This window comes from Salvelinus sp. IW2-2015, linkage group LG37 (assembly GCF_002910315.2).
Source record: "Salvelinus sp. IW2-2015 linkage group LG37, ASM291031v2, whole genome shotgun sequence".
Classification (NCBI taxonomy): domain Eukaryota; kingdom Metazoa; phylum Chordata; class Actinopteri; order Salmoniformes; family Salmonidae; genus Salvelinus; species Salvelinus sp. IW2-2015.
In genome coordinates this window covers 18,237,640-18,251,942 of record NC_036876.1, presented here as the reverse complement: position 1 = coordinate 18,251,942, position 14,303 = coordinate 18,237,640, and the positions used below count along the sequence as shown (strand labels likewise).

Below are 14,303 nucleotides of genomic sequence, written 5' to 3'. Positions count from 1 at the left end.
CCCCGATTGCTCAGTTTGGCCCGGAGGCCAGCTCTAAGAAGAGTCTTGGTGTTTCTTAACTTCTTCCATTTAATAATGATGGAGGCCACTGTGTTCGTGGGGACCTTCKATGCTGCAGACATTTTTTGGTACCCTTCCCCTGATCTGTGCCTCGACACAATGCTGTCTCACAGCTCTACGGACAATTCCTTTGACCTCATGGCTTGGTTTTGACTCTGAAATGCAGTCAACTGTGGGACATTATATAGACAGGTATGTGCCTTTCAAAATCATGTCCAATCATTTGAATTTACCACAGGTGGACTCCAATGAAGTTGTAGAAACATCTCAAGGATGATCCATGGAAACAGAATGCCCCTGAGCTCAATTTCGAAGCTCATAGCAAAGGGTCTGAATACTTGTGTAAATAAGGTATTTCTGTTTTTTTGTTTTTAATACATGTGCAAAAATTCTGAAAACGTCTTTTCACTTTGTCATTATGGGATATTGTGTGTAGATTGTTGAGGATTTATTTATATTTAATCAATTTTATAAGTAGGCTGTAACGTAACAAAATGTGGAAAAAGTCAAGGGGTCTGAATACTTCCCGAAGGCACATATGCAGTTTGCAGACTCTTATCCAAAACAGTCATGCATGCATACATTTTACATATAGGTTGTCCCATGAATCAAACCTACTTTTCTGGTGTAGACTACCAGGGTATTTAAGTTATGTGAGCTACCCCTTTAAGTAACCACATAACAGCCTTGAGAAAAACAAGCATTTTTAAATGTACACCCCAAACCTCTCTAACCCAATGTAAATAAGGAACTAAGAACTAATTAAAACACCATACATGGAAATCAACCATATACCACCAGTGCCAACAGTTATTTTCATGGCCATTTTATTTATGTGAATTTTACAGAGACCGTACAATGTACACACATTTGAAAGTAGAACCCTTTATTCGTCCACAGAGATCAGTCTTTCTTCACAATGTGTGCTTCATCTCAAGGATACTGTTCTGTTTATAATGGGAAGTAGACAATCTGCTGTACAGGTTGGACAGACAAAGCTCCATTCACTCTTCAACATATAGATTTCTATCTGACCTTCAACCCCAGGTATCAGAGTTGAAACGGTACCCCTCTGTCTACTGTTCATACACACACACACCTAAAGTAAGATCCCAAGATGGTTGAAGGGGTAGTAGCTAGTTTATCCCACTGTGTGTGACATTGCAGTCAATTATGAAGCCCATACTGTCTGTCATTCAGTAGTAAGATGAACTCTTTGGTTCTGTTGTGTGAGATGTGTAATAACAGCCTCCGCACCATGTGATCTCTCTCGGGGAGGATTTAGTAGTTAAGTCACATTTCAGTTTTCCTTCTAATAAAACAAGCAACTTTACACTTCAATCACCAAATGAGATGATAACCTGTCTGTCTGAGCAGTCACTTCGAGCACCTTGAAAAAGGAGTTGATATTGTGAAGGAATTGATACGAAGGCGATATTAAGGGGCTCGATTCAATCCGTAGCACTGAAGATCTGCATTGTAGTGCGATTGAAATAAAATTGTAATTTCCAATTGAGCCGACATATGCAACGTTTACCAGGAATGCAGTTGCCTTTAAATTACAACCGCGCTATAGCGTAGAATCTTCCGCGATACGCATTGAATCAAGCCCTAAGAGGAAGGCCACTGGCAGAAGCAATCACTTTACACCTTTAAAGACTTGGCAAAAAGCACACGACCCTGTAATGCCACAGAAACAACGATAGGTTGGAGGGTTGATGCTCCATTTAAACTTACCCCCCCCACAACGACGTCTAATGGTGAGAGGGATGGTGTGTGATTACACCAAGACAAACAGAGACACAACTCGAGGAAGAAAATCAAAAAGGGATTGGCGAGATAAACCAGGTAAAAAAAGAAACATGACAAGATCTGCTAAAAAAGCTCTCCTCTTCTACTGCAAGGGGACATTGGGAGAGACACACTAACAGCTATCATGTGGTCAGCCAAAGTTAGCGTGTTTACCGCCTTAGTCGGGTGTTGTACTTAAGCGGGTGTTTGTGAGTCCCTGGCGTCTTCTTTCGGCCTGTTTAATGCTCTGTGGCCTTCGTTAAGCCTGGCCCTAAGGCTCTGCCTGCAAGGCACACCAGAGGGTTGTCAGAGGAACAACAGCTACCATCACCTAAACACACACCCCACACTCAGACCTCAGAGAACAAATGAATGAGGGAAGGAATAGAAGAACACAGGCACACACGCACGCATTTGCACATACTTGCACACACTGGCCACACAGGTGTTACAAGCTGGGTTTTGTCTTTATTGGAAACTGGGATGGAAAGAGATGAAGAAAGAAAGAAAGAAAGAAAGCAAGCAAGAAAGACAGAATGGAAAAAAGAAAGAGTTTGAGAAGGAGAGGGGTGTGTACGTGATGAATATAGGGATTTTTGAGCGACAATATAAATATATATTTTCCATAAAAATATTGTTCCCCTGAAAATGTCTGTGTTTTGATGAAAAACTATTTAAGGCTACTTTGCAGTACATATCATAGAAAATTAAACATCTAAATATATTATGTATATATACACACATTGGAATATAAATGATTTTGGCAAACAAACAATGACTCTAAAAGGATAGTCCTGATAAAAAAAGAATGTTCCTTCACTGAAACAAAGACCCTTCACAAATGTATAATGTTTACAAACAATATGCACAGATGCTAAGTATATCAGTGATATAATTCCTTCTTTTCATAGGGTCTTATGTCATCATGTCCGCCCTCGGTCAACTCAGTATGCTTCACAATGGGAGGCTGTAAGCTGATCTAACGTCACTGGTCAGACAACAGACAGGAACAACAAACAACCCATGTGGTTACCTCTCACTATGGTATTTTTCTTCACGTGTGTCTAATTATTTTCTCCAAACTTTAGGCAATGTCTCTGAAAGGTCTGGGCCAACCAGTCAGGATATAAATAACATAGGAAAAACTGGTAAAAGAATAACAACAACATGGATACAATACAAAAAATAGATAGCTGGAGATGACCTATCAATGTGTGTTCATACAATGAAGCACAGCAAGCTCTCTGAAGACAAACAAAGCCATGGCAATAGCCTATCTAGAACCTAAAAGGGCTCTTTGGCTGTCCCCATACGAGAACCCTTTGAAAAACATTTTTGGTTCCATGGAGAACCCTATCCACAGAGGGTTTAGCCCAAAAAAATTCTAAGAGTGTACTTAACGTACGTCCACTGAATAAAGCATGTAAAGAACAGAATATAGAAATATAAATTCTATAAAGCACTGTAGAACTAGTTTGGTGGAACATTGAAATGTAGAACCATACACCGAGTGCATAAAACATTAAGAACATCTGCGCTTTCCATGACACACTGAAAGGGCGATACCTAGTCAGTTATACAACTGAATGCATTCAACTGAAATGTGTCTTCCACATTTAACCCAAGCCCAGGTGTATCCAGGCGAAAGCTACTGTATGATCCCTTATTGATGTCACTTGTTAAATCCACTTCAAATCAGTGTAGATGACGGGGATGAGACAGGTGAACAAATGCATTTTAAGCCTTGAGACACATGGATTGTGTGTGTGTGCCATTCAGAGGGTGAATGGGCAAGACAAAAGATTTAAATGCCTTTGAACGGTYTATAGTAGTAGGTGGTGCGGTCACCGGTTTGTGTCAAGAACTACAACGCTGCTGGGTTTTTCACCCTCAGCAGTTTCCCGTGTGTTTCAAAAATGGTCCACAACCCAAAGAACATACAGCCAATTTGAAACACCTGTGGGAAGCATTGGAGTCAACAAGGGCCAGCATCCCTGTGGAAGGCTTTTGACACCTTGTAGAGTCCATGCCCAGATTAATTGAGGCTGTTCTAATGGYGGGGTTACAACTCAATATTAGGAAGGTGTTCCTAATGTTTTGTATACTCAGTGTAGACCAAAGAGTGTAAAACGAACTGTAATTTAGGATTTAGGATTAAGACACTGGGAATATTCACAGTCGATTGCCAAGAGTATTATTCTCTCTTGCTCCTGAGAGTACAACAAACATTGAGACAACAGACTACTGTTACGCAACCCAGTCCTTGGCAAAATAGTCACACATACAGTACCAGTCAAAAGTTTGGACACACCTACTCAGTTTTTCTTTATTTTTACTATTTTCTACATTGTAGAATAATAGACAAATTCTTATTTACAATGACGGCTGGTTGAGAGAATGCCAAGAGTGTGCAAAGCTGTCATCAAGACAAAGGGTGGCAACTTTGAGGAATCTAAAATGTATTTTGATTTGTTTAACACTTTTTTGGTTACTACATGATTCCATATGTTTTTTCATAGTTTTGATGTCTACACTATTATTCTATAATGTAGAAAATAGTAAAAATAAAGAAACTTTTGACTGGTACTGCATGCCCATGTGACTCACTAGACAAATATGCATGATCTACACTATGTTAAAAAAAAAAATCCATATTTTAGTAAAAATAAATCTCCTTCTGTTCACCCCAGCAGATATTGAAGCTGAATAGATATCGAAGTTAGATTGTGCTTTTTGGAATAGTAAGAGGCCTTGTAGAAAATATTTAAGAGTTTTTAAAGAGTTAGTCCTCACAGTCCTCCCCGGCGGTTGCTGCATCTAGAGCTGCTAGAGCTTCCGCCACCATAGAGTCTGTGACGTGATGCACGTCATCTTCTTCCCGTCCCTCATCTTCGCTCTTCGTCACCGAGATCCCGCTCCCGCTCTCTACGGTAGTGGCGTCCGGCGCACTCCTATCATCCTTCGTGTCTGCCGAGGACAGGCTAGTTGTACTAGTTGGAATATCCGCAGACAGGACGCTCTCCTCATCCCCTGTGTCGCACATGTACTCAGGTGTGCCACCCACCCCCTCATCCAGCTCATCCGTCAACGAGGTGTAGCACCTCACACCGGGCCAGGAGGGGTCCGAGCTATTTCGGAACATCCTAATCTTGTGGGAGTCATTGTCACCCAAATGTGTCAGATGGTGACTATGATCCAGGGAGAGTGTGTTAGGGTAGATTGGGACTTGGCTGGGGCCCTTAGATGGATCTCGTCTTGGAACCTGGCCCTCTGGATGGAGGATATACAGACCCCCACCACCACCACCACCACCCTCCCCTGCCCAAGGCTTGACTCCCTGCCCCCTCTCTGGGTTGGCGGGCACGGCGTGAAGCCTGTTGATCTGGTTGTTGTCGATCTCCAGCTTGAGGCCTAGTCCTCCTCCATCTTCTCCATCGTTGTGCTTGTTGCTGTTGCTGAAGCCCAGGTTGTGGAAGACCTGCTTCTGCTTGTTGTTGGACTGGTCCCCGCTGTCTGCTGGGAGGTGGTGGGGCTGATAGAGAGAGCTCTCCGCCGGGTCCCTATTCCTGCCATGGACGTCCACCGGAACAGTCGGATCATAGATGAAACAGGGAGAAGGGAAGAAGAGAGGAAAACATTTAGAGAAATAGAGAAAGGGGAGAGAGAGATCATTAGATACAGACAAAGACAAACAAATAGATAGCATGTTTAGTTAATCCAGCAGTTCACATTTATTTACAAATGTGAATAAATGAAATAGCAATTAAATAACAATATTTATTATTCCCCATCTTGTCAGCGGTCCCTGTGTTGTATAGAAAACGGTCAACTTTCAATAACCAGTCACACATGACTTTCATTGTTTCTCTAAGACACAGAGAATAAATACGACAGGCGGACTATTTAGGCGCATTGACACAGTTGTCTCAGGGTGTCAGCTTTGCCTGAGAATCGATTAAACACCCGCACACACTCCCTTGCACACTGTCAAAACAAGGACACCTCTCCTAGTAGCAGTCATAGAGTGAAAAACACTATGAGGGAGACGGAGAATGACGGAGAGGGAGAGCAACAGAGAGAGTGACAGAAAGAGAGAGAGATCAACAGAGAGAGAGCAGAGAGTGAAAAAGGTAAACACTAACGCAGATAGTACAGGGGCAGAATAGATGGGGGCCTTTATTTGTGGACATTGTAACAGGCTGTCAGATACTTCCTGCTGTGAGCACCTTATGCTGATAACATACTCCCTCTCTCTTTCACCATGCACTCCCTGAGCACTCCTCATACCCCACAAATCACACAACCCCACACACCATCTCACACCTCTAAAGGTGTCTCTGGCTTTACCTCTCCCCCTCGCTTCAACCTCACCCCTCTCTCCGTTTGAGCACTCCTCATGTCGCTGTATGATATTGTCCCCCACAACCTCTCCCCAGTCCTCTCCTCATTCCCTCACTTGAGTATCTTCCTTCAAGTTTCCCCCCACCTGCTCCCTCCCTCCCTCCTCACATTTATGAACTGAGAAAATAATGTTTTCCATTTTGTCTTTCCTCAAAGTTTAGTCTACAGCTGTGTCGTGTCTCTAGTATCCTTAATGTGATGACATGCTATTTTCAAATCGATTACCTAACGTTTCATTATTTGATTAAATTAAATCAGGCAATAACTAACTCATTAGGAATCCGGGGCACCATGGAAGCATTCGTTTATATAGAGCGGCTATTGATACTTCAGAGTACCATTCGGAAATGTTCTCATAGAATAGATGTTTCGGCGGTTGTCTGTATTCTCGTCCTAGGTTTACGTKATTTCTAGCTGCAGACTAGTAATTCGCGTCGTCTAGAATTTCTCACTTATTCTGTAGTGAATCGATAGTCTCAGAGTTTAGCCATTTCCAGCCGTGTAGCCAATGCTCCACGTGATATAGTCTTGTTCTTTGGTAGCGTTATAGTTTAAACCACTTCACACACCAGCGTCACCTGGCATGTTTTGGTCTTAGAAATTCAATAATTTGCAACCTTAGCTTACACCGGGGTTTGCATGGTCTGGTGTGAATTTCATCAGGAGTGGGTTTTAAACGTTTCAGTAGAAAAGGGCGGTCCATGACGCCTAATGTGATGCTTGGGCTCATGGGGGTGTGGCCAGTGACTAGTTAATCTTTATATGAAAATCCATTCTCTCATTTAGAAGGTTAATATCATATTACATCTTTTCACAAATAGTTTCATGTTTAATCACATACTTTTCAAAATATTTAGATGTAAACCTGACAGCTGGGAAATGTACACTTTAAGAGATATAGTTATGTGTGTTTCCTGTCCTTCATGAGGTCACCAAATGAAACACACTCAACATAATTGTCTCTTATTAAGTGTCCACAGACCATTCCCACATTCTCAAAAAGTAGAAATTGTTTAATTTTTGTTTACAGCTTCTGTCTCACTTTTTGAAAGAAGCCTGAAATTCCACCTCAGTTTATGTCTCAGTTGTTAAATATTGTTATGTTCATACAAATTACAAATAACAAACACCCCATCATTGTTAAGGACAACAAAGTCAAGGTATTGGAGTGGCCATCACAAAGCCCTGACCTCAATCCTATAGAACACCATCCCAACCATGAAGTACGGGGTGGCAGCATCATGTTGTGGGTTTGCTTTGCTGCAGGAGGGACTGGTGCACTTCACAAAATAGATGGCATCATGAGGAGAATTATGTGGAAAATGATGTGGATATATTGAAGCAACACCCCAAGACATCAGTCAGGAACTTAAAGCTTGGTCGCAAATGGGTCTTCCAAATGGACAATGACCCCATGCATACTTCCAAAGTTGTGACAAAATGGCTTAAGGACAACAAAGTCAAGGTATTGGAGTTGCCATCACAAAGCCCTGACCTCAATCCTATAGAAAATTTGTGGGCAGAACTGAAAAAGCGTGTGCAAGCGAGGAGGCCTACAAACCTGACTCGGTTACACCAGCTCTGTCAGGAGAAATGGGCCAAAATTCACCCAACTTATTGTGGGAAGCTTGTGGAAGGCTACCCAAAACGTTTGACCCAAGTTAAACAATTTAAAGGCAATGCTACCGAATACTAATTGAGTGTACGTAAACTTCTGACCCACTGGGAATGTGATGAAAGAAATAAAAGCTGAAATAAATAATTCTCTACTATTATTCTGACATTTCACATTCTTAAAATAAAATGGTGATCCTAACTGACCTAAGACAGGGAAGTTTCACATGGATTAAATGTCAGGATTTGTGAAAAACTGAGTTTAAATGTATTTGGCTAAAGGGTATGTAAACTTCCGACTTCAACTGTAGATGAGATGCCACAACAACACACAAGACACCACTCCGGATGTGACTACAATACAAAGAAGTGCCATGTCTAATGCTAAATAGGAAAGGCAATCAAGTTCCTGAAAAAAGGAATGCAAAAAACCCATAAGTCATACAGATGTCTACAAGTTTTTTTAAGCAAACCCAAAAGCTATCCATCTACTACTGCTATCTACTATTCTAATCCATGTGGTTCTAGCCAAGTGTTTTAGCAATAAAAGGTGGAGTAATTTATTTGGTATTCTATAACAGCCTTGATAGATTTCACAGGAGTCCTGTGTGATTTGTGATCAGGCATGAGAAGGTCTGAGAGACTGGAGAGAGTTGGCATGCGGTCAAAGTGGGAACTGACCCAGTAACCTACAGTACAGTCCTGCCCAGCCAATCTGTTTAATATGCTCAGGAAACGGCTAAGCCAAGAAATGTGACACTGAGAACAATTAAGGGGAGGTGTATGTGTGTGTTTGTGTGTGAATGTGTGTGCACATGCATTTTAAAGTGTGAGAAGCAGAGAGGTTGTGTGTGTGTGTGTGTGTCTTTCTACCTTCCTGTACATGGGAAAGAGAGGTGTGTGTGTGGAAGGGATTACCGACTACGGTATGTGAATCGGTGTAAGCCCTTTTATTTATATTCAATCAAAGTATTACTCCTTTCCCCTTTCCTCTTACATTCACACTTACAGCAAAGTAAACTGAGAGGAGGGTGATGAGATAAGTATTTGCATATTGACTGGATATTTATACGGAAAGACAATGTTGGAGGTCACTGTGAGTGACACTTTATAATGTAGCCCATCTCTATCTATATGAAACAGAAGGAAAGCAATCATTAGGATGGGAAGAGAATGTACAGTGACATTAAGATAGGACATCTGTCTGGTTCAATAGGATAGATAAGGCTATACGAGGAATACTGTAGCTGTAGCTCATGATAGTAAGAATAAGGACTGGATTTTGAAAACAATCGAACAAATTTTGTTTAGCAGTGTGACCTTCGCTTAGAGATGGAGAGCTGCTGTCAATATGTAAACCTTCCCCCTCTCCTCACACAAACATAAATGCAATGGGTTCATACAGACAAATTTCAGAAGCCCTCATGCAAGCACACACACACACCAGGGTTTCCGTTAGGAAAATGAGTTACCAGTTACGAGGAAGATTTTAACTTACCGGCCATTTGAGAATGATGGTAATTCTTCTAAACAGAACTCTAAACAGAACCCCTGTAATGAAACATTTGCTAAAATGTAATTCTAGGAAAACACCATTCTAAACAGCACACCTGATGTGAGTGMTTACATATGTGACAGAAATAAAAATGGTCATTTTGAAATTTAGAAAGAGGTGGAATCTAAAGATGCAACAACTAGCATTGTGCCTTTGGTTTCTGGACAAAAAACAACATTTTATTCGAAAACCAATAGAACAGGAGAGAAATCCTGGTTTCAATTGCACATGAAGAAAGTCTTTATAAAATAATTGCCTCCAAGATTCTATGGTTGGATTTTACCTAGGTAAGACATGCCTCACAATACGAAGTAAATCATTCAGGTTTCTAACAATTAAATGATGCTTTGAAAAGGCATACTGCCTCCAGCTCACATTGCAAAGTGGTGGATGACGTGCTGATAGTCTGCCTACCATTGCCTATGCACTTGAATGACAGGCACGCTTCAATTACCAGTTGAGAAACAAAAATATTAGCTCTTTTTAATCGTGGCAATCAAAACTTTTTTTTAACATGCGATTGCATTTACAATTGTTAGTTAAGTGAGCCTTGAATTCAAAATGAATCACAGACAGTGTCGCCAGCAAAGCACCCCCACACCATCACACCTCCTCCTCCATGCTTCACCGTGGGAAGCCTACTCTGCGTCTCACAAAGACACGGCGGTTAGAACTAAAAATCTCAAATTTGGACTCAAAGGACAGATTTCCACCGGTCTAATGTCCATTGCTCGTGTTTCTTGGCGTCCTTTCGTAGTGGTTTCTTTGCAGCAATTTGACCATGAAGGCCTGATTCATGCATTCTGGCCTTGCTGCTGGCCTTGCTGCTGTTCCAGTTTCAACTGTTCTGCCTGCGGTTATGGAACCCCTACCTGTCCCAGACCTGCTGCTTTCAACTCTTAATGATCGGCTATGAAAAGCCAACTGACTTTTATTCCTGATTTATTATTTGACCATGCTTGTCATTTATGAAGATTTTGAAAATCTTGGCTCTCTCTAATTCTCTCCTTCTCTCTTTCTTTCTCTCTCTCGGAGGACCTGAGCCCTAGGACCATACGCCAGGACTACCGGGCATGATGACTCCTTGCTATCCCCAGTCCACCTGGCCTTGCTGCTATTCCAGTTTCAACTGTTCTGCCTGCGGTTATGGAACCGCCACCTGTCCCAGACCTGCTGTTTTCAACTCTTAATGATCGGCTATGAGAAGCCAACTGAAAATTATTCATGATTATTATTTGACCATGCTTGTCACTTGTGAACATTTTGAACATCTTGGCATAGCTCTGTTATAATCTCCACCCGGCACAGCCAGAAGAGGACTGGCCACCCCTCATAGCCTGGTTCCTCTCTAGGTTTCTTCCTAGGTTTTGGCCTTTCTAGGGAGTTTTTCCTAGCCACCGTGCTTCTACACCTGCATTGCTTGCTGTTTGGGGTTTTAGGCTGGGTGTCTGTACAGCACTTCGAGATATTAGCTGATGTACGAAGGGCTATATAAAATAAAATTAAAATAAACTTGATTCTCCTCGGAACAGTTGATGTTAAGATGTGTCTGTTACTTGAACTCTGTGAAGCATTTATTTGGGCTGCAATCTGAGATGAAGTTAACTCTAATGAATTTATCCTCTGCAGCAGAGGTAACTCTGGGTCTTCCTTTCCTGTAGTGGTCCTCCTGAGAGCCAGTTTCATCATAGCGCTTGATGGTTTTTGTGACTGCACTTGAAGAAACGTTCAAAGTTCTTGAAATTTTCCGCATTGACTGACCTTCATGTCTTAAAATAATGATGGACTGTCGTTTCTCTTTGCTTATTTGAGCTGTTCTTGCCATAATATGGACTTGGTCTTTTACCAAATAAGGTTATCTTCTGTATACCACCCCTACCTTGTCACAACACAACTGATTGGCTCAAACGCATTAAGGAAAGAAATTCCACAAATGTACTTTTAACAAGGCACACCTGTTAATTGAAATGCATTCCAGGTGACTAATTCATGAAGCTGGTTGAGAGAATGCCAAGAGTGTGCAAAGCTGTCATCAAGGCAAAGGGTGACAACTTTGAAGAATCTCAAACATAAAAAATATTTTGATTTGTTTAACACTTTTTTGGTTACTATATGATTCCATATGTGTCATTTTATAGTTTTGATGTCTTCACTATTATTCTACAATGTAGATAATAGTAAAGAATAAAGAAAAACCCTTGAATGAGTGGAACCACCACTTAGGGGTGGCAGGTAGCCTAGTGGTCAGAGTGTTGGGCCAGTAACCAAAAGGTTGCTGGATCAAGTCCCTGAGCTGACAAGGTAAAAATCTGTCGTTCTACCACTGTTCCCTGGTAGGCTGTCATTGTAAATAAGAATTTGTTCTTAACTGACTTGCCTAGTTAAATAAAGGTTAAATTTAAAAAAATGAGTAGGTGTGTCTAAARTTTTGACTGGTACTATACAGTACATGATGACTAATGAAAATACACATACCCCAATTTAATATTTTTTGTTTTTTAATTAACCTATAGACCAATAAGCATGCCGGTCAAATGTATTTACGTCGACAGATATTTCTATCAATGAATAAAAAGCATTATTTTGCCATGGGATTGTTTTTTCTCCTGGTCAAATTGGCCAGCAACAATTTATCAGCTTTCATCTTTTTTAATCTGCCAAAAGCAGTCTACTGGAAACCCTGACGCACACAAACACATACACACACAAATGCTCCTACTCACCTTTTAATCATCTTACAGCATTGGCAACCCATCTGGCTAGCTGGGTAGTGAAGCTGTGAAAGGACAAAAAGCATTTTGTTACTAAAATAGAAATCTTACAATTATAAATTAAAATTAAAAACGGGCAGTCCTCCCGGGGAAGGACTGCCCGTTCCATGATCTCGCCATCACGGTTGACAACTCCATTGTGTCCTCCTCCCAGAGCGCTAAGAACCTTGGCGTGATCCTGGACAACACCCTGTCGTTCTCAACTAACATCAAGGCGGTGGCCCGTTCCTGTAGGTTCATGCTCTACAACATCCGCAGAGTACGACCCTGCCTCACACAGGAAGCGGCGCAGGTCCTAATCCAGGCACTTGTCATCTCCCGTCTGGATTACTGCAACTCGCTGTTGGCTGGGCTCCCTGCCTGTGCCATTAAACCCCTACAACTCATCCAGAACGCCGCAGCCCGTCTGGTGTTCAACCTTCCCAAGTTCTCTCACGTCACCCCCGCTCTCCGCTCTCTCCACTGGCTTCCAGTTGAAGCTCGCATCCGCTACAAGACCATGGTGCTTGCCTACGGAGCTGTGAGGGGAACGGCCCCTCAGTACCTCCAGGCTCTGATCAGGCCCTACACCCAAACAAGGGCACTGCGTTCATCCACCTCTGGCCTGCTCGCCTCCCTACCACTGAGGAAGTACAGTTCCCCTCAGCCCAGTCAAAACTGTTCGCTGCTCTGGCCCCCCAATGGTGGAACAAACTCCCTCACGACGCCAGGACAGCGGAGTCAATCACCACCTTCCGGAGACACTGAAACCACCTCTTTAAGGAATACCTAGGATAGGATAAAGTAATCCTTCTCACCCCCCCCCCCCCCTTAAAAGATTTAGATGCACTATTGTAAAGTGGCTGTTCCACTGGATGTCATAAGGTGAATGCACCAATTTGTAAGTCGCTCTGGATAAGAGCGTCTGCTAAATGACTTAAATGTAAATGTAAATAAATAACCACTATAATGTAGAAAACACAGAGAAAGGTTACGGCCGCCACACATCAATAACTCTAATGACAAGCAAAGTCCCATCAAACTTGGTGACATTTTCAATCAGTGACATTTTCTTTAAGACCCAGATGATAGAAAGGTTGAGACAGACAGTCCAAGACTGTCTGAGCAACAAACGTTGTGACACACACTTTCAAGAAGTGTCAATTTATTTATCCAAGAGTTCTCTACTCACCTGTCCTTGTGACATAGAGGTAGCCTTTGTTGAAGGCTTTTCTAAACTATCGGGAGGATTTGAACCTCATAAGTCAGGTTTAGACTTGGGCTTGCCCTCTGTGTCCATGGTGACGCCTGAGGGCTGTGTTCAGGGATGATGTAGTGTGTCTGTCTGAAGCGCTGATAAAGCTTTGGTATTCATCATTCCAATTTATGTGTGTGTGTGAAAGAAAGAGTCTAACAGCGTGCTTACTGTAGGTATTAGTTGTGTTGTGTGTGTGTGTGTGTGTGTGTGTGTGTGTGTGTGTGTGTGTGTGTGTGTGTGTGAGAGGATGGGGGTGATCTTTTCTCTCCTGGCTTGTGTGTGTGTGTGTGTTTCCCTAAGCTTTGGCATTTCTTTGCCTGGATAAATAATTAACAAGAGAGGCTCGAATGGGTCTGTCTGCTAGCGAGAGAGAGAGAGAGAGAGAGAGAGAGAGAGAGAGAGAGAGAGGGGAGCAAGGACACAGTATCTTTCTCCCCCAGCTTTGGTCTTTACTGAGAAACAGAAAAAAGTGTAGCCGCAATGAAAAGCCAATGACCCCTTGCACATCTTAAAGGGACTAACTTTCTTTCTTTCACAGAGACAATGTGGTGCTTACGGACAGCATTATGACATAAATAAACATTACTGTGAAAAAAGAAATGATTAAGATATAAAGACAGTGGATTTTCAGCATTCACTTTCAATGTAACAGTAAATGTCACATTGACATTCACTGCAACTCTGAAACAGAAATAATTTTGCCCCCTGTTGCATCATGTTTTCCTACAATATTTCCTACTGAACATGACCCAGGACTGATAGGTCAGGGGCACATCAGGTTTAAATTGGCTTTGGACCGTTTGATAGAGAGATCCAGTAAAATGCCAGGGATGGACGTGTCTATCACTTAGCGAATGGCTTCGATTGGGTCATT

At 42.0% G+C, this 14,303-nt stretch overlaps 1 protein-coding gene across 2 annotated transcripts in view; it reads right to left on the bottom strand.

Annotated features, from left to right (window-relative positions):
* Window positions 1-3,233: 3,233 nt before the first annotated feature.
* Window positions 3,234-14,303, bottom strand: part of LOC111960052 (uncharacterized protein C4orf19) — a 28,844-nt gene continuing 17,774 nt past the window's right edge. Inside the window, exons 2-3 of one of the 2 annotated variants that reach the window (XM_023981937.2) lie at window positions 12,145-12,197; window positions 3,234-5,417 (exon numbers count right to left, since the gene is read on the bottom strand). In XM_023981937.2, the coding sequence (XP_023837705.1) occupies window positions 4,634-5,417; window positions 12,145-12,176 (816 nt within the window). In that variant the 5' untranslated portion in view covers window positions 12,177-12,197 and the 3' untranslated portion in view covers window positions 3,234-4,633. The remainder of the gene's footprint in view (window positions 5,418-12,144; window positions 12,198-14,303) is intronic. The other variant, XM_023981938.2, reaches the window with a different exon arrangement.